Here is a 17,008-nt window from a genome sequence, read left to right as displayed (position 1 = left end):
GGCTAGAGAGAGACAGCAATAGCCACAAAGCAAAAGAAGAAGAGAGACAGCAAATGAACGGTCGCATTGCTACTGCTGTCGCGTTGCAATCGCTACTGCAACGTTTTACGTAATCACCCGCCGCGCGCCGGTATGATGTCGTGTAGAAACCAAAGAGGTATATGGATTATGGGTTTAATAAAAACTACCGTACCCCTTCCGGGTAAGCCCGCTTTCATTTTAGACTGCATCATCACTTACAACCAGTTGAGATTGCAGTCAAGGGCTAACTTGTACCTGAATAAAATAAAACTCCGTGCCACCAAATTCTACACAAGTCTTATCATACCTATGTATCTCAACAGGGCGATAGTGTCGCCGAGGTTAGTGGTTCGGACTTGTTGCGAGCCCTTTGTCCGTGGAGATGGCGCCTTAGTGACATCTTTAAAAATATACTCTATTTTTCAGATTTTTCGAAGCCTAATTTCTTGTACATGATAATTTACTTATATTACAAATTGTACTAAATAACTTTTTTGTCTAGAATTGAATAAACTTTTGATTTTGTGAAATTTGAAAAAATCTGCAAAATGGGCATCATATCAAAATTGCGACGATTCCTCACGGCCCTTACAGGTTCCCTATATTTTGGAAAATGAAAGTGGGACCCTAAAATTTGTGTAAAGTATGTATACCATTACCAATTTAAAAATTCGTTGGATCCCAACCTTAGGCCCTATTTTAACTTTTAACCCTAAAATCAGAGGGTTTGTCTGATAAGTGTACATAATTATTATAACGAATAAAAAGCAAATAAATGTATAGTTTTATTTTTATTTACAATAATTGGAATATTTAATACAAATGCTACTCAAGCATATTTGATATTATTTCACTTATACTCATAGCTTAGGAAAAAATAAAATTATTTATAAGAAATTCTACTATATCACATTTATCAGCAATTTACGTGTCTGCCCTTTATCTATGCATTCATGTGTTGTTTATCTGATTGAGTTGAAACTATGTACAGTTGTTGTTGCCACTTCCATACGCGACAGGTTGAGATGGTAATCGAGGTATGAGGCGGGGGGGGGGGGGGGGGAGAAGACACACACGCCCCACAACCGCGCTCGCCAGCACCGGGTAAGCGCGGGTGTGCGGGGCCTTACTTCCCCGATCCCTGATCCCATCTTGACCCGTTGCGGACTATATTAATATATAACACAGTATCAGTTAACGGGTAGTTTTTGCGAATTGATCTAATGTCAATTCGACCTTATTCACTGGTTGTTAGGGCATCTATTTCTAGTGTGTCCCTCCTGCCGGCACAGGCCACACTTGCGCGTGCGTGTCTCCCCCTCGCTCGCCGTCCCCCCTCCCCCTCCTCTGCCGCCCCTCCCTCTCCCGCGTCCAGCGCTGCTATAACTTTCTTGACCACCCCAACCTATAAAGAAAACATCATCGTAAGACGAAAAAAACGGTCAAGGATGAGTCAGACTCGCGTACACGAAGGGTTCCACTATCTTACTTAAGATATAACACTGTACTTTTTAAACTTTTAATTTGCATGGCGGCCATTCTATAACTTTCCATCTTGATTTTTTATTATTTCTTGTTATAGCGGTAAAGAAATACACACTCCGTGAAAATTTCAACTATCTACCTAAGACGGTTCATGATGAGATACTGTCCGCTGACAGACAGACGGACGGACGGACAGCGGAGGCCTAGTAATAGGGCCCTTTGGCACCCTTCGGGTACGGAGCCAAAAGCAAGGATGCATTCTAAACGGCAAAAATAAAGACTATTATGTACAGTACGCAGCAGAAAATAATGTACATCGGCCTTTCGAATGACATTTCGGCTTTGTAGAGCGTTGTCTCTGTCACTCATATATGTGACCTTTGGTCGGTCTCAATGACAGAGACATAATGCTCTACAAATCCGCTATCTCCTTCTAAAGGTCGATGTACATTATTTTCTGCCGCGTACAGTAAGTACATACCTGTATTAGTCTCTCCATCGGCCCATTGGAAGAAGGTACAACGTGCGTTACTTTCTTTAGGACACCCGTAAAATTGGCGACCTTTGTTGGGTCCTTCTTTGCGGACTGTTAATCTGAAAAAATATTAAGACTGTTATTGTGGCTAATTCTCTTGTACACAATCTCTAAACTAAACTAAAATGGCACGTCTAAATATGTTGCTATCCCTTTTATAATGTTGCTTGCGGAAAAGGATAGCACTAGATTTAGACCTGTTAATTTAGTTTAGTTTAGAGATTGTGTTCAAGAGAATCGGCCCCAATATCTTACTCATTATTATCGTATGAAAGTAAAGACAAAAATCGGAGGGGTACTAGAAGGCACTGTATGAACAGTGTGGCTACTAGTACCCGACATTTTGCACTAGATCCCTCAAACATGCCGCAGACAGTCAGAATTTTGCCGGATTGGACGTAAGCTTCATATCGCCGAGTGTGATAAAGTTTTCTGACAGACAATTTCTGATAATATGCTCCGTTGAGCGTGTATCTACGCGTTGCGTATTTGAGCGGTTGGTACAGACTACTGATAGACCAAAACCACAGAATATTAACTACTATTACGTAAAAAAGCGACAAACACCTAGTTTATTGCAGCGAAATGGCCCGCAAAGAAATGGCACGGCTACCCTCACGGCTGCGCCGGCGTCACTCGAGCTATAAGCAGTGATGCTGCTTACGTATACCATGGTCTCAGCTATGCTTAGCTCTACCAGTCTTACACACGCACACACACACACAGACGTGTGCGGAAAGGCCCGTGTTCCGGTAGTAGTAATAGGTAATAAAATCAGTTCGCTTGTATGAAACTGCCTAAACTGACATGAGTTTGAAAAGATTACTTACTTTTTACAAGGCGCCCCACAGTTGCACATGACATTATCATCGTTTGGGGGGTAATCATCCCTGGGAAAGCTGGGCGCTATGCCCCAGCCGCGGCTCGTGCCTGCGGAACTGCCCCGGGAACTAGTCGCAGGGGTGTCTAAGTTGCTCTGACTAGACGTACTTGTGCCTGATGACTCAGGGGCCCATAGGAAAAAATCGCAACCTCCATTATCCACGCCCAGTTGGCATTTGTAAAATTTCTTGTCTAAAAAATACATGCAGTATTAAGAACCTTCTTTTTAAAAGTCTGTCAAAACTCAAAGGATAAAAAAGCCGTAAGGTAACATGGGACATCCGATAGCATCAAAGCTTATGCATTTTTGTACTCTAACTCTCTCATACATGAAGCGAGAAAATGCAACAGGCAGCGCCTTTTTTCTCTCTTGTAGATGACTCACTCATATTATTAGAATGACATTTCGGCTTTGTAGAGCGTTGTCTTTGTCACTCACACCTATGTGACGTTTTGTCGGTCTCAACGACAGATACTACAAACTCTACAAAACCGCTATCTTTTTCTAAAGGTCGATGTACATTATTTTCCGTCGCGTAGTATTTTTATCCAGTTCGAAGGACTTTAAGGATATGTAGAAAATAACTTTTGAGAAAAATTGGAAATCAAATTGGAGTAAAAGAGTTTAGAAAAAAATTTGAATCCTTTACTGAGCTGAGCTACGCTCGCGAAAATTGTAAACTCCGTGAACAGGCATGGTATTATGTTGTTTGTTCCCGCAACTTACCTATATTAGGTCCCTGCTTTCGAACAGTAAGCAATCTAGCTTCCCTGTTACATCCACAGAAAACCTGATTTTCCCCACTGTCACTCGAAGGCGGAGTGGGCAACCTAGGGTGATTTGTGGTATTCCTTGGAACTGGCATTCTCGGACCATTCGCACTTTGTGTTCTATTTACTACCGCAGGAGGTACGAATTGCCTTGGGCGATTTACTGTGGTTGGATTGTTATTAACATAAGGAATATTATTGTTTGATGGATATGTAGGAGTGGTTGATGAATTAGGAAAATTGCTTGTTATGTTTCTGTTCGAGTTTGTATCAGAGTTTGTACTGTCTGTTCTTGTATTTCTTGATGTTGCTGTTACTGAAGACAAATTTATTTGCAGCATTTCGAGGAAGGTAGTGTCACAGCCTCCGATACAAGTGGTGTATGGAGGTGGGTATATATGACTTATGGAATTGTTTCGCCATTCGAACTTAAGCTTTTTGTAATTTGGACCACACTGAAATAAATTTTTTATTTGTAATGCAAACACAAAATTATAGGTAACTAGATGATGCCCGCGACTTCGTCCGCTTGGATTTAGGTTTTTTGAAAATCCCGTGGGAACTCTTTGATTTGCCGGGATAAAAAGTAGCCTATGTCCTTCCCCGGGATGCAAGCTATCGCTGTATCAAATTTCGTTAAAATCGGTTGAACGGATTGGCCGTGAAAGGCTAGCAGAAAGACAGACGGACACACAGACAGACAGACACACTTTCGCATTAATAATATTATAATAAGTATGGAATGGATGTTTAAGAACTTTAGTTTTTGGTTCTGCTGTAAATAAAATGAAGATGAAGCGACTTTTTCCGTCCGATTTCATATGTGTTTTCGTATATTGTACCAAACGGTATCTAAGAGTATTTTCTTAAAACCTATAGCGCAAACTCATTCGTTACTGTTGATATCCGGTTCAAAGGACCAGTACGAAATACCTATCAAACATTAAAAGAACATTTTATAAGATACACTTACCGAAGGACAACTGTCAGGTAGAACCTGCAATGTTTTGACTATGGAAGGGAACCAAATAGCATTGGTGCATCTCGGATAAGACACGCAGCTAATGTAGTACTCATCCGCGTTATTCCTCTTCTGTCTGACTACCATGTCCGAGCGACATTTTGGGCATTTTAAAGCTGTCAAAGAAATTTTATAAATATAAGGCATATTTTTTAAATTTAAAGCTGTCAAAGAAATTTTATAAATATAAGGCATATTTTTTAAAATACAAGTTAAAAATGCTCTAATTTCAACGGTACTCGGTGCTAAGCCTCTGCTATTAATGAAAATAAGATTCACCTGGTGGCATGGCCGGTAGCGACTCGACGGTAGGTGTGTACTCAATGGCTCGTTCGTTAAATCTTTCCGCTAACGCGCTGTCGATTTTATTCGCTTCGGCCGTTACGGTGATGTATACCTCCTTATATCTTGCTACCTACAATAAAACATACATAGATTCTTCAACAATTCTTTTAGGTTTTTAAGCACATCAGATTTTATCAATAGACTGCTGATGCTGATGCCCGCGACTTCGTCCGCGTCGAATTAGGTTTTCAAAAATCCCGTGGTAACTCTTTGACTTTTCGGGATAAAAAGTAGCCTATGTCACTCTCCAGGTTTTTTCACGCTAAAAATCACGTCCAAACTGTTGTACCGTTGCGACGTGATTGAAGGACAAACCAATAAACCAACAAACAAACACACTTTCGCATTTATAATAAGGGTACTGAGAAATCTGTTTGGTCGAGCATTGTCTGCGTTCTGCTCCGTTTGTCTTGTAGCTGACATAATTTAGTATAATATCACATCTGATAGTAACTGTAAAAACCTAAGATTTGAAATCTCGTTCTTTCTCTCTTAGTCGAGTTGTATGCGGATAGACCCTTAATAATTAATCACGACAGTTTAACTTCTAACAAAAGATCGAGGCTTCGACGTCACAGGCAGGCGTCAAATGATAATACATTTGACACAGGTAGCCCAACTTTTCTATGATTTTACGTCACCATAGCCTAATATTTGACATATCGTCGATTCAAGAACAAACCGAGGGTTCTCTCATTGTAGGCCACTCTGGTAATAAGGAATACGACGCACAAAGAGAAAGACTTTCTTTATCATTATTGTTAATACTGACCTGTTCCGCTAACACCAGTTTAGGATCCTTCCTCCCTTCGCAAATGTCTTTGAGATCGGCTTCTAACTGGGCCCGAAGGTGTGGTTTGGATATATTCAAGCCCATGGCATCATATCCCTCCACTAGTCCCATGCCTAACAACCCTGGGACGAAATGTATAGCGTCCGCGAGTGCCACGTATGAACGACTCTTAATAGTTTCTATGTGCTCTGCGTGCGTTGCATCCGTCCCTAAAAGAAATTTTGAGAAATATATCTACGGTGGCGCGCCCCTTCGACGGCACTCTCATAACTGTTCTCTTATAAGAGAGGGGAGGGAGACGGAGAGAGAGAGAGAGATAAGAGCTATGCGATAAAAAGAGAGACATTTATTAAATTACTAGCTGCCCTGGCGAACTTCGTTCCGCCTAACAGTCGATTCAAATTTTTTAAATTTTTCTCTCCATAAGAACCATCCTCTTACTTCAAGGAATATTATAAAAAAAAAATTAGCGAAATCGGTTCAGCTGTTCTCGAGATTTGCGATGAGCAACACATTTAGTGATCAGGGGGCACGGCAGTGCCCCCGCCAAGACGAGCCAAATTAAATTCATTTTTATATTATAGATAGGCCCCAGCGCTGTGCTAGCTGGATTTAACTTTGTAGCGTCGTAACATGAATCCCAATCCATTATTTGACAACTAGTCAAATCATTAACCAAACGTCAAAACGCGCGCTTAGTATGCAAGATTCTATGAAATACCGGTATGTGACGTCACAATCATTTGACGCGCTTTTATTACTCTAATCGATAATTTAAAATGGCTATCACACAAAACTAAAAAAGGATGTGGTTCTTACGTATTTTGGAAGACCCTCTATTTAATAATCACTGAGAAATAATTTATTTTTGACATAGTCTATCGTATTTATTTAAACGTCTTTGCGGAGTGATCTTTCTGTAGCTGGAAGGTTCTTTGGTCGGACACAGGAAATCAAGATAGAGAAATGCCATTAAAATATCCAGTAGGAAATCTATGAATTTCCAGGTTAAAACGTAGCCTAAGTTTGGTCCCATTCTCAGCCAAATGGGTTCAGTCATTGTGGAGTGAAGGAGTAACAGTTTAACCGATTTTGATGAGATTTGGTACAGAAGTAGCTTACATCCCGGATAAGGAAATAGGCTTCTTTTTATCCCGGAAAATTAAAGACTTCCCACGGGATTTTTGAAAAACCTAAATCCACGCGGACGAAGTCGCGGGCATTATCTAGTTTATAATATTTTTATTGTTTACTTACCAATACCATGTTTCTCCATGAGTGCAATAAGATCTGCTTCAGTGAGCAGGTTTGGTGGGGAGGTGTTGCCATCTACCATATCTATACTTGTCGGATTGAAGGTTTGGCCATTCTACAAAAGATTTACCTTTATTAACTTAACTAAGTAAACGGAAAGTACCCTATAGGTTTTCTTGACAGACAAGACGGACAGACAGACAGACAGACAGCCAGACAGATAATGAAGAGTTAAGGGAAGACACTGACTACCAAGATACAGGTCTCCTAGCTTGGGAGTCAGGGCTATAAATTTAAATACAACTGTAACTAATTGGCATAGATAAATAAAAAATTATCATTTGAGTAATTTTTTTACCTCATAAACGTGTACCTCCTTTGACGACCACTTATCATATGGGTACACGTCTAGATAGTTCCTGGCAGTGATCATCAGGCCGCTCGCACTGAACACTTCGCTGGCTACGTCGATACTCACGATGGTTTCTTGTCCTTGCGCATCTTTCGAACAACACGCCAAGAAGGATCGCACTATGAACTCGTATACACGTTGCTCATTTCCAGATAGACCTATAAAAAACTACCTTGTATACAACAATTTCATGTATAACTAGCTGTTGTCCGCGTCGCGCGGGAACTGTCTTCTAGTCTAAAACCAAAATCTATGTGAAAGTAGTTACGGATATCATCATTTTGGTACAGAGATAGTTTGCATCCTGGACACGGGACATAGGCTACTTTTTGTTCCCGAAAAACAAATTTTCCACGGGATTTTTGAAATTTATATCTGTATAAAATAGTCTTACTGTTAGTATATTTAGTAGGGTGTATCGGGGGATGGGCCTTATCGCTCTTGTTGCCCTGGCGCGGCGTGGGGCCCCCGCTGTCCACGATGTTCTGTGCAAATGTCCCCCAGTTGGGGTCACCAGTCTGCATGCCCACTAGTTGGCCCAGGTTCATCTCTTTGGGGAACTCATTGGTTTCCGTGCGCGGGTAGCTTATCAAACCCTGGGTATACAGTTTTTCGGCAATACGCATCGTCTCTTTGGCGTTGATTTTTAATTTTCTGGATGCTAATTTTTCAAGTTCCTGTAATGTTTTATTGCATCAATTAAATTAATAAAGAATTAAAATAAATCATATGGGATTTGACTTCTAATTTTTCAAGTTCCTGTAGTGTTACACCAATTGAAGTATTTGAATTAAAAGTTCAAATGTTATTTTAAGTAATATTGAGGTGGGTGCAACTAATTAGTAGTTTTATGTCTCCCTATAGTTTTATCTATTTTTATTCAAATAGGTATAATTCCTTTCAAATAAATAATAATTATTAATTAGTTAAAATTAAGTTTCTTGTTCGTTCTTCTCAGTAGGAAAGGCATTCCGAACCAATGGTACATGCATCTGAAGATTCAAAAATACTTGTAAAAGTTTAAATTGAATAAAAATGTTTAAAAGCAGGGAATCACCTACTTTTCCAACTTTCGTGACGCTTAACTAGGTACTTACCACAGTATCCAAAGGTAAAGGTCTCCATTTGGACTTGGGTTTAGTTTTCACATCTGTGACTTTTGCCAGTGGGTTTTCTAAGCAGATGTCGTGCAATACTTGGCATGCCAGCAGATCAAACAGTCGGACTCTGTTCCAAGTGAAATCAACGCTCAGATTGTTCATTGTGTGGTTTACTGCAAATAGATACATATTTGAAATCGTAGGTCTAAGGCGCCATCTCCACGGACGAGAAAATCGTGGTGATAGTCTTGCCGCCACAATTCCATACAACTCCTACCGCCGCACTCATAGTCGCTTAATGGTTACTTAAAAAGAGACAGAGCTATATCTCTGCTATATATATGTGTATATATATATCTATGTAGTCTATATATTTTATTTGTATGTATTAGTGTATTAATAATATGTATTTTATATTCTTATTATATGGTTTAGTTTATTTAGCTATTGGTATTTAGGTTTATTATACACTAGCTCCCAAATGGACAATCCATTTGTTCGTTTTCTCCCTAGCGTTAAGGTTGTCTGAAAGAGATCGCTATTTAGCGATGGGACCGCCTTTTTGTACCTACTTATTAAGATTTCTTTTTGTAACCTGACATTTGTGTTTCTGTGGTGCAATAAAGTTGTACATATAACTCTCACATAAATCTGTCTTGTTTTATCTCAATCTTAAGTAACGATTAGCGACTCTGAGTGCGGCTGTTAAAGACCTATCTCCACAGGGCGATACTATCGCTGACGATAGTTGGTCGGACTCGTTGCGATTCCCTCGCCCGTGGACTGAGGCTATGGCGCGTTAGATCTAAAGTAATACCAGGCCGGGCTCACTTGGTCACGTGACCCAAGAAATATATACCTCGAGTAAGTCTTATCTCTTACTAGCTTATGCTCGCGACTTCGTCCACGTAAACTACACAAATTTCAAACACCTATTTCACCCCCTTAGGGATTGAATTTTCAATTATTCTTTCTTAGCAGATGCCTATGTCATAATAGCTATCTGCATATTTTAGCCTGATCCGTCTAGTAGTTTGAGCTGTATGTTGATAGATCAGTCAGTCAGTCACCTTTTCCTTTTATATATCTAGATGAGGGACTACTGTTTATTTTAAAATGTATTAGTGAAATTTACGTGATCAATAAAAAAAAAAAAAATACCTTTGATCTTCCAAAATGGCTCAACAACAAAGTTTTCGACAGCCCTGTATCGCTCCACCACAAACCCCAGCGTGGGGAACTGACACGAGCCGTAGCTCACCAAGCTCTCTGCCAGCTTGCTGGGGAACACTTTCTGCAGGCGCAGAGTCTGAAAGCGCGTAAACGAGGCACCTGAAATATTTTGAAACATATTTATTTGTTTATTTTAGTTTTTTTTAGTTGACAATTGAAAAATCGGTCATGTGCTAGTGAGACTTGCACATGAAGGGTACCATCGTACAAAAAATAACACTTATTTTTTTAATTTTCATGGTGGCCATTTGAAATGTTTATTTTTGTAGTCATAATGGCAATAGAACATTCTGTGAACATTTCGGCTCTCTACCCTACGGTCCACGAGATACAGCTCGCTGACAGACAGACAGATGGACCCATGGTATGGTAGGTATCCATTTTGATTTTAAACTATCGTGAGTGATATTCATTACAGATACATACTTTTTTTTAAAATTCACTATAGGCAAACACTTGACCACAATCACACCTGATGGAAAGTGATGATGTGGCCTAAGATGGGACGCGTTTACCTACACTCGTGTTTTAAAGATACCCGGGTTTTCAATTGGTAGGAAACATACTGTATAACATAAATACTTATGTCTGACGGCCAAACTCACGTATTTGTAGAATTATGTCCGAGTTTCGAAGCTATGGGCCTTTGCTCAATACGCGGCGCGAAGGAGACTGCGAACCGCGCGGGCTGAATCCACCGACAGATCACACGATAAGGCACAAAAAGTATGGATAGATTACCTATCCTTAAATCTAGTTCCTGTCTAACATCAACTGCATCACTTATATTCTTGTTGGGCTGCTCTAAATTGTGCAGTGCTCTTGTGACAGACACTGATGTAATTTCCGAGAACTTTGCTCTATATATTCGAAGGTTACTCTTAACTGCGGTACACACTTCTATGATCTCAAAGCCTATGTTTTCCCCCTCTCTGTCACAATCAGTCCATATTATCAGGCCTTGGCAACTGCGAATTTCGCGCTCTAATGTTTTCTAGAAATAAAATTAACTATTTTAAATACATATCCAGGAAAGATTTTTCAAAGTGGGTACTTAAATGATCACAATTAATCATCTTAAAGAAGAGTTTGTGGAGACCAAGTATGGATTGGCAGACTTCACACACCTTTGCAAAACATTATGGAGAACTCCCAGACATGCAGGTTTCCTCATGATGGTTTCTTCACTGCTAAATAGAGTGATATTTAATTTCTTAAAATGCACCTAACTCTGAAAAGTTAGAGGTGTGTACTTAGGATTGAACCCCTGACTTCATGAATATGAGGTGGATGTCGTAACTACTAGGCTATCATGGCATTTTTTGCAATCACCTTACTTTTATTTTATCATAATTCTCTGGACAGAATTTGTAAACTGGTGCATCAAAGAGTGACAATGGATTGCAAGACCTCCAGTTTTTGAAGGCACTGACAAAATCCAAAGCTAGTAAGTGTCCAGACACCGAAGTCATTACCATTTGACTCTTCTGTCCTAAAACCTCTGCTTCAAACTCATATATTTTATTGTATTGGGATAAACCTTCTCGCTAAAAGTTAAATACATGATAATTATTATGTTAACAAATAGAATCTATTTGCTACAAAATGGTACAAATATTTGGTCTTATTACTATTTTGATACATTCATCCAATTAAATTTGTTCATAATCACATCAAAATCAAGTTATATTAATAAACTAGCTGACTGTGTCCGCGTGGAATTTGGTTTTTTAAAAATCCTGGTGGATCTCTGATTTTCCAGGATAAAAAGTAGCCTATGTCACTCTCCAGGTCTTTATCTATGTAAAAAATTACGTCAATCCGTTGCACCGTTGCGACGTGATTGAAGGACGCACTTTTACATTTATAATAAGGGTAGTGATGGGAAGGTGGCTATCTGTAACCTTTTCAAGGCCCATCTGTCCAACCAATTAGAAGGGATTGTGTAATTATTTTATTGCTAAAATTATCTCTAACTGCAAATGTAACTTTGTGATCACAAAAAAAAATTAAGTATGTGATACCTACTTATTCGTTAACTACAAATTAAGGACTTTCATATTCCAGAAATGAATGATTTTTGTTTTTTTACTCTTTGCAGGCTTCTTTCCAAACTTCATGATTGTATTCATGTCTATCAAGGTCAACAGGAAGTATACATATACAATAGGTTTTGATTTGTGTGTCAAAATATGCTACATATTTTTATAGGTGTTGCGTAAACTTGAAAGCTTGATTTTATTTTACAGCTCTAAAGGACAGTAGATATTTATTTTGATATTAATTTCAACTTGTTATCTCACAGACACTTGGGCAAAGAGATCCTTTAGAGACAAATTAGTGCTTTAAAATTTTTCCTTAAAAATACTTTCTAATCATCAAGTCTTGATATTATGTTTTAAATAGCAATCCTCGGTTTTTAGTCTTCCATTACTAAGCATTACATAGGTACTATGCATTTAAATTAAGACGAACGTAATTCGTAACTTGCTCAATAAAACTTATATTAATTATTAGATTAGGTAAACCTCATATAAAGGTAAACTTGATGATGGAATTGGTAACAAAAATTTAGTTGAACATACACATTACCCTATTCGAAGTTCCCCTCGATAAATGCAATGCAATATTTTTAGCTGCATCATTTTTCTCCGCAACGTTTAAATATTTCATTATTTCACTTTTAAAACGAGATAATACAGGGAAAAAACTATTTAGTGTGTATATTTGGTTCTTCTGAAACCGATTTACGTAAAGAAATCTCATATTTTATTATTCACATCATTGTGTATTAAAGATGTATTAAAAGAGAAAAGAGAAAATCTTTTCGTAAATCCAACGAAAACAAAAACTTAAACTTAAACAATAACCTAAAAACTATGGTTGTCAGATTTGCCGCCATTTTTTAAACTTTTGACGTCACTGACAGGGTGACCAATTTAAATTGATGATCTGCAGGATACATAATATTATTTTGATGAAGATCTACTATAAGTCACGCAAATTGCTATTACGCTGAAACCATGTTTCATTAACATCGAATCGAATCAGTTTTTATTTTTAATCTTATCCTCGGCAAAACATTATATTCCGCGGTGAAAAATTATTAAATTTAAATAATTTGTCCACTAATTAGCCACTATTCACAATATTCAACTTTTTAAACTGTTTGTCATAAGGCCATATCCTAAAATCGCAGGATCCTGCTAAATCCACACAAATTCTGATTTCATTTTATTATTTATCTACACTATGTAAGTAAGCCGTGCTAGTCACAGACCAAGTGCTAAGTGCGCATTCTTAATTCGCCGTGTAGAATCACCATTAATCAATGGTGCCAAGTGCCAACCAAGCAACATTTTTGTTTCGTGGAGGTTTTGTGGTTGTCGTAGACTGAATAAAAAAGCTAGACTAAAGTACTGTGTAACCGCGACTGAGATAGCGATAGCCCGACGTAATAAACACGACAATTACCATTGTTTAGTAGTCAATATTTGTATTGACCAATCAACAATATTTGTATTAAACGTTTTTTATGTGAAAACAAGTAAATAACGAATGAGAAATACAATGATGCCATGAATTCTCAAAGTTTGTTTTGCAACTAAAGTTGTATTCCTTGAAAAAAATCGGTTACACGATAAGGGACAAAAATAGGTTAGCTGCGTCTCTGTTTATCACATTTGTAACTTTATTTGTGCTCTCGTTTTAGTGTGAATGAGATGGCAAACGTTCCTTTGTCTAGTTTTTTACTCCGTCTACGGTGGTTGTTCAACTTGGGAGATTTGACGTTGACATAAATTTGACATTTGACCATATGACTTTGACATTGGTATGACATCTTGCCTCTTCGTAAATAATAATTCGTATAAAATTGAAATAATATAGTATGTACTATCGTTTTTCATTCAAATATAATTTTAATCTTATTGACATAAAGTTTATTATTAAAATACTCAGTGCTGCATCGTAATTGGTAAACATATTTATTCTTGGATAACTCGTGTGAACAAAGGTTTTAAAATTATCTTGTATCATGCTCCCTTCGCGGACAACCGTGTTTAAAGGTTTAAATTTTGCTAGAATGTGTTTTCTTGTGAATTGCCTAAAGAGGTTTAAGAGTTCTCAACAATGGTTGAGTCGTCAGAAAGCAGACCCATATGTGGAGAAGGCTAAGATATATAACTACAGGTACCAAATAAATTACTTACCTAATGATAGGTATTTTTATTATGAACTTCGTATTTTTCTTATTAGTGAATCGTTAAATATTTCTGTTTAACTAATTTCGTTATTTTTAAGATGTCGAAGTGCTTTTAAACTCTTGGAAATGGATGACAAAGCCAACATACTCCATCCTGGTCAAACCGTTATTGATTTGGGAGCTTCTCCCGGCTCCTGGACTCAGGTGGCTGTGCAGAAGACAAACTCAGATGGTGCAGATGCTACACAACCCGTAGGAACAGTTTTATCAATTGATAAACTTCAAATGTTTCCTATTGAGGTAAGGAAAAGTTTCTTGGTATTTCTGCTATCATACTAAATGAGGACACAAGTTTTCCAATGGTGATGTCCTTGTAATGCTCTAGTGTTAATGCAATAACACTATGGTCTATGAATATTGAATCTGAGTAGTATTATAGTTTTGAACAGCAAAAGTAATACCTTAAGCTGAGTAAGAGTTGTCTGCTCAGCAATGTCTGTTTTTGCTGCAAGATAGCTAAAAGATTCTTCGTTTCTTTGTAAGACAATTAATGTGGCAAATTCTTTTGTACTCAGTCACAGTCACTAAACTAAATTGACAGGCTTTGACCTAGTACTATCCTTTATGGCAGGTAGGATTATGATTTTTTATGATAATACATTTAGACCTGTGCCCTGTTTATCAAACGTTACAAGTCTTGTATTACAAGCATTTCTCTTGTAAATTTGTGCATTTTTACAAGAATGCGTTTATCAAAACTACACTTGTAAACTACAAGCTACAAGTAATATCACTTGTAATACAAGTGTTTTTCACACTTGTATTTGTGGTTTTGTTCATCAAAAATGCCTTTGTAGCTTGTAGCTTGTAACTTGTAACGAAAAAGTTGGAGAGCCTCCGTTGACTCTTAATTTATTTTACAAGTTGTATGCAAGTATGATAGAATAATTAAATTATCTAGTACCTAGTAGAAATAGGTAAAATAACTATAAAATAATTCAAAGGTGTAATTTTATTAAACTTATCTGTTGCTCTTTTTAAATTTGACCAAAACGTGTCTCATATACATACGAGTATGCTGGCATAATCTTTTTCGGCAGATACAAGTCCAAGCGATTGACATAGCAATAGTATCTCTTTCCACTCTGCTATTTTTTGGTCTTTAGATAATTTATCAGTAAATGCGCCAAATAAAATATCTTTTTTGTCACGAATTATTTAATTGAAGAATAATTGTAACTTTCGCATCTGATTTCGCCATTTTTTGCGGTGTAATTCGAATAGCGAAATTTTTTAAAGTCTATCTATTTTTCCAAATTTTAAGTCTAACCTTAATTCATGAAAAATAAAGAATTATTTTTAATTTAAACTTTTTGTGTAGGTACTTCCTGTTGGTGTACCGAAATAGAATAAATAAAAGTAGGTAGGTAAATAAAATAAGAAGCAATAGGTTTTACAAATAGGTTATTTAACACAAAATTGAATTATTTGAAAAAAAGTTTTATTTTTAACAATAACTTGACTAGTTATGGTACCGTAATTGCTATTTTATCGACATTTATTACGGTTGAAAAATTATTTTGCAATTTAGCAAAAATAAAGTGTATAAATTAAAAATACAAGTTCTACAAGTCTTGTAAAATCCTACAAGTCTTGTGAAATTATTTGATAAACATAATTTACAAGAGTTTGTAAAAAAGTTCTTGTAACTTGTAACTTGTGAGCTTGTAGACTTGTAATGTTTGATAAACAGGGCACTGATATTTGTGTGTTATATAAAGAGTTTTTACTTTAGTTTATAGATTGTGTACAACAGAATTAGCCACAGTATTTCACAAAAAAATGTTCTAATTGGAATTCTAATGAATTTATGTATTTTTCCAGGGAGCAACGATAATGAGCAACATGGACTTTTCAACCATAGAAGCACATGACAAAGTAGTGAAAGCCCTAAACGGTAGACAGGTAGATTTGGTGCTCTCAGACATGGCACCCAATGCAACAGGTGTTAGGGAGTTAGACAAGGACAGGATTATTGGTCTCTGTTACATGGCTATTAGATTTGCTGCTCTAGTCACAAGAATAGATGGTAACTTACTGTTTAAAGTATGGGATGGCAAAGAAGTACCCATTTTAGAAATGGACTTAGAGAAGTTTTACAAAAACATTAAGATTATGAAACCTAGGGCGAGTAGATCTGACTCATCTGAAAAATTTATACTTGCTAAAGGTTTTAGAGGAATACAGAGACCTTTACAAAATGGTAGATGGGGATAAATGCTCAGGAATACTCAAGAGGACATAAAATAAAAAATAAATTAATAGAGGTCTATTTTAGGCCATTTTTTATTTTGACATAATATTTGTGCACCTTTTGTCATTTTCATTAGAAAAGAGTGTATTCAAACATTATTTAATAGTAGTTATGAACAGAATAAACAGCCAGTTTTTTTTATCATAGTGAAGCTCAAAAAACTCTTCATGCTGGGCTGGCACTGCATTTTTTAGATTTGCAATGCATTATCATGTTTTATGTTATTTTGATATGCATATATTCTTTATCAGTTGGTATAATCTATAATTATAAAATGTTACATCCTTGAAAGGTTACAAACAAAACAATAATATCATATAATAAATAAATAAATAAACTTAACTATTATATTATAGGTAGGTACTTGTCTTCCACTTGAACTAATATTTTAGATAAATATAGCAAAGAAAAAAATGTGTTATGTATGTTAAGCATAATATAGTAGTACCTAGTAGTATTGTAAATAAATTCTGTTTTTATTTACTCTTAATTTTTTAGCTAGCTCAATTTTTTTACTCTTTTCATCTGTCTTTTCAGAAATATGTAGTTAGGTATAAGTACTTACCTAACACCTGTTTCTTCTATGTATATTATTATAGTACATAAAAATAGGAAAATTGATAAATAAAAAGACATGT

At 36.8% G+C, this 17,008-nt stretch overlaps 3 protein-coding genes across 7 annotated transcripts in view; 2 read left to right on the top strand and 1 right to left on the bottom strand.

Annotated features, from left to right (window-relative positions):
* The window catches only part of LOC117987718 (small ribosomal subunit protein mS23-like), a 35,386-nt gene extending 28,291 nt beyond the window's left edge, over positions 1 to 7,095 (top strand). Inside the window, exon 4 of the mRNA XM_069502611.1 lies at positions 7,084 to 7,095. The gene's annotated coding sequence lies outside the window, so the exon portion shown is untranslated. The remainder of the gene's footprint in view (positions 1 to 7,083) is intronic.
* On the bottom strand, positions 794 to 12,881 carry Top3alpha (topoisomerase 3-alpha). Of its 5 annotated transcripts, none has more exons than XM_069502528.1 (16): positions 12,867 to 12,881; positions 11,881 to 11,986; positions 11,190 to 11,399; positions 10,594 to 10,846; positions 9,781 to 9,951; positions 8,617 to 8,792; positions 7,914 to 8,196; positions 7,466 to 7,677; positions 7,111 to 7,222; positions 5,833 to 6,062; positions 4,995 to 5,130; positions 4,668 to 4,831; positions 3,651 to 4,149; positions 2,872 to 3,115; positions 1,988 to 2,100; positions 794 to 1,426 (listed from the first exon to the last, which is right to left on the bottom strand). In XM_069502528.1, the coding sequence occupies exons 3-16, from the start codon at positions 11,328 to 11,330 to the stop codon at positions 1,263 to 1,265; spliced, it is 2,898 nt and encodes a 965-aa protein (XP_069358629.1). In that variant the 5' UTR covers positions 11,331 to 11,399; positions 11,881 to 11,986; positions 12,867 to 12,881; the 3' UTR covers positions 794 to 1,262. The 5 variants fall into 5 exon arrangements, with proteins under 5 accessions (XP_069358629.1, XP_069358627.1, XP_069358630.1 ...); XM_069502526.1 differs by lacking the exons at positions 11,881 to 11,986; positions 12,867 to 12,881 and adding exons at positions 12,445 to 12,588; positions 12,723 to 12,739; XM_069502529.1 differs by lacking the exons at positions 11,881 to 11,986; positions 12,867 to 12,881 and adding an exon at positions 12,723 to 12,744.
* Positions 12,882 to 13,727: 846 nt separating this feature from the next.
* Mrm2 (Mitochondrial rRNA methyltransferase 2) lies at positions 13,728 to 17,004 on the top strand. The gene is made up of 3 exons (XM_034974757.2): positions 13,728 to 14,043; positions 14,155 to 14,356; positions 15,941 to 17,004. Exons 1-3 carry the CDS (start codon positions 13,889 to 13,891, stop codon positions 16,331 to 16,333), a joined length of 750 nt encoding a protein of 249 aa, XP_034830648.1. The 5' UTR covers positions 13,728 to 13,888; the 3' UTR covers positions 16,334 to 17,004.
* The last annotated feature ends 4 nt before the right edge of the window (positions 17,005 to 17,008 follow it).

This window comes from Maniola hyperantus, chromosome 13 (genome assembly GCF_902806685.2).
Source record: "Maniola hyperantus chromosome 13, iAphHyp1.2, whole genome shotgun sequence".
NCBI classification, from domain to species: domain Eukaryota; kingdom Metazoa; phylum Arthropoda; class Insecta; order Lepidoptera; family Nymphalidae; genus Maniola; species Maniola hyperantus.
The sequence above is the reverse complement of the archived record's forward strand: the minus strand, read 5'-3'. Positions and strand labels throughout refer to the sequence as shown.

Coding starts and splice junctions, on each gene's coding strand:
- Top3alpha (XM_034974946.2), bottom strand. CDS start 12,618: ATGAGATTTCTTTACGTAAATCGGTTTCAGAAGAACCAAATATACACA. Junction 6,063..7,110: donor CATGGAGAAACATGGTATTG/GTAAGTAAACAA, acceptor AATTTCTTTTAG/GGACGGATGCAACGCACGCA. Junction 3,116..3,650: donor AAAGCAGGGACCTAATATAG/GTAAGTTGCGGG, acceptor TGTATTTTTTAG/ACAAGAAATTTTACAAATGC.
- Mrm2 (XM_034974757.2), top strand. CDS start 13,889: ATGCTCCCTTCGCGGACAACCGTGTTTAAAGGTTTAAATTTTGCTAGA. Junction 14,044..14,154: donor GCTAAGATATATAACTACAG/GTACCAAATAAA, acceptor GTTATTTTTAAG/ATGTCGAAGTGCTTTTAAAC. Junction 14,357..15,940: donor TTCAAATGTTTCCTATTGAG/GTAAGGAAAAGT, acceptor GTATTTTTCCAG/GGAGCAACGATAATGAGCAA.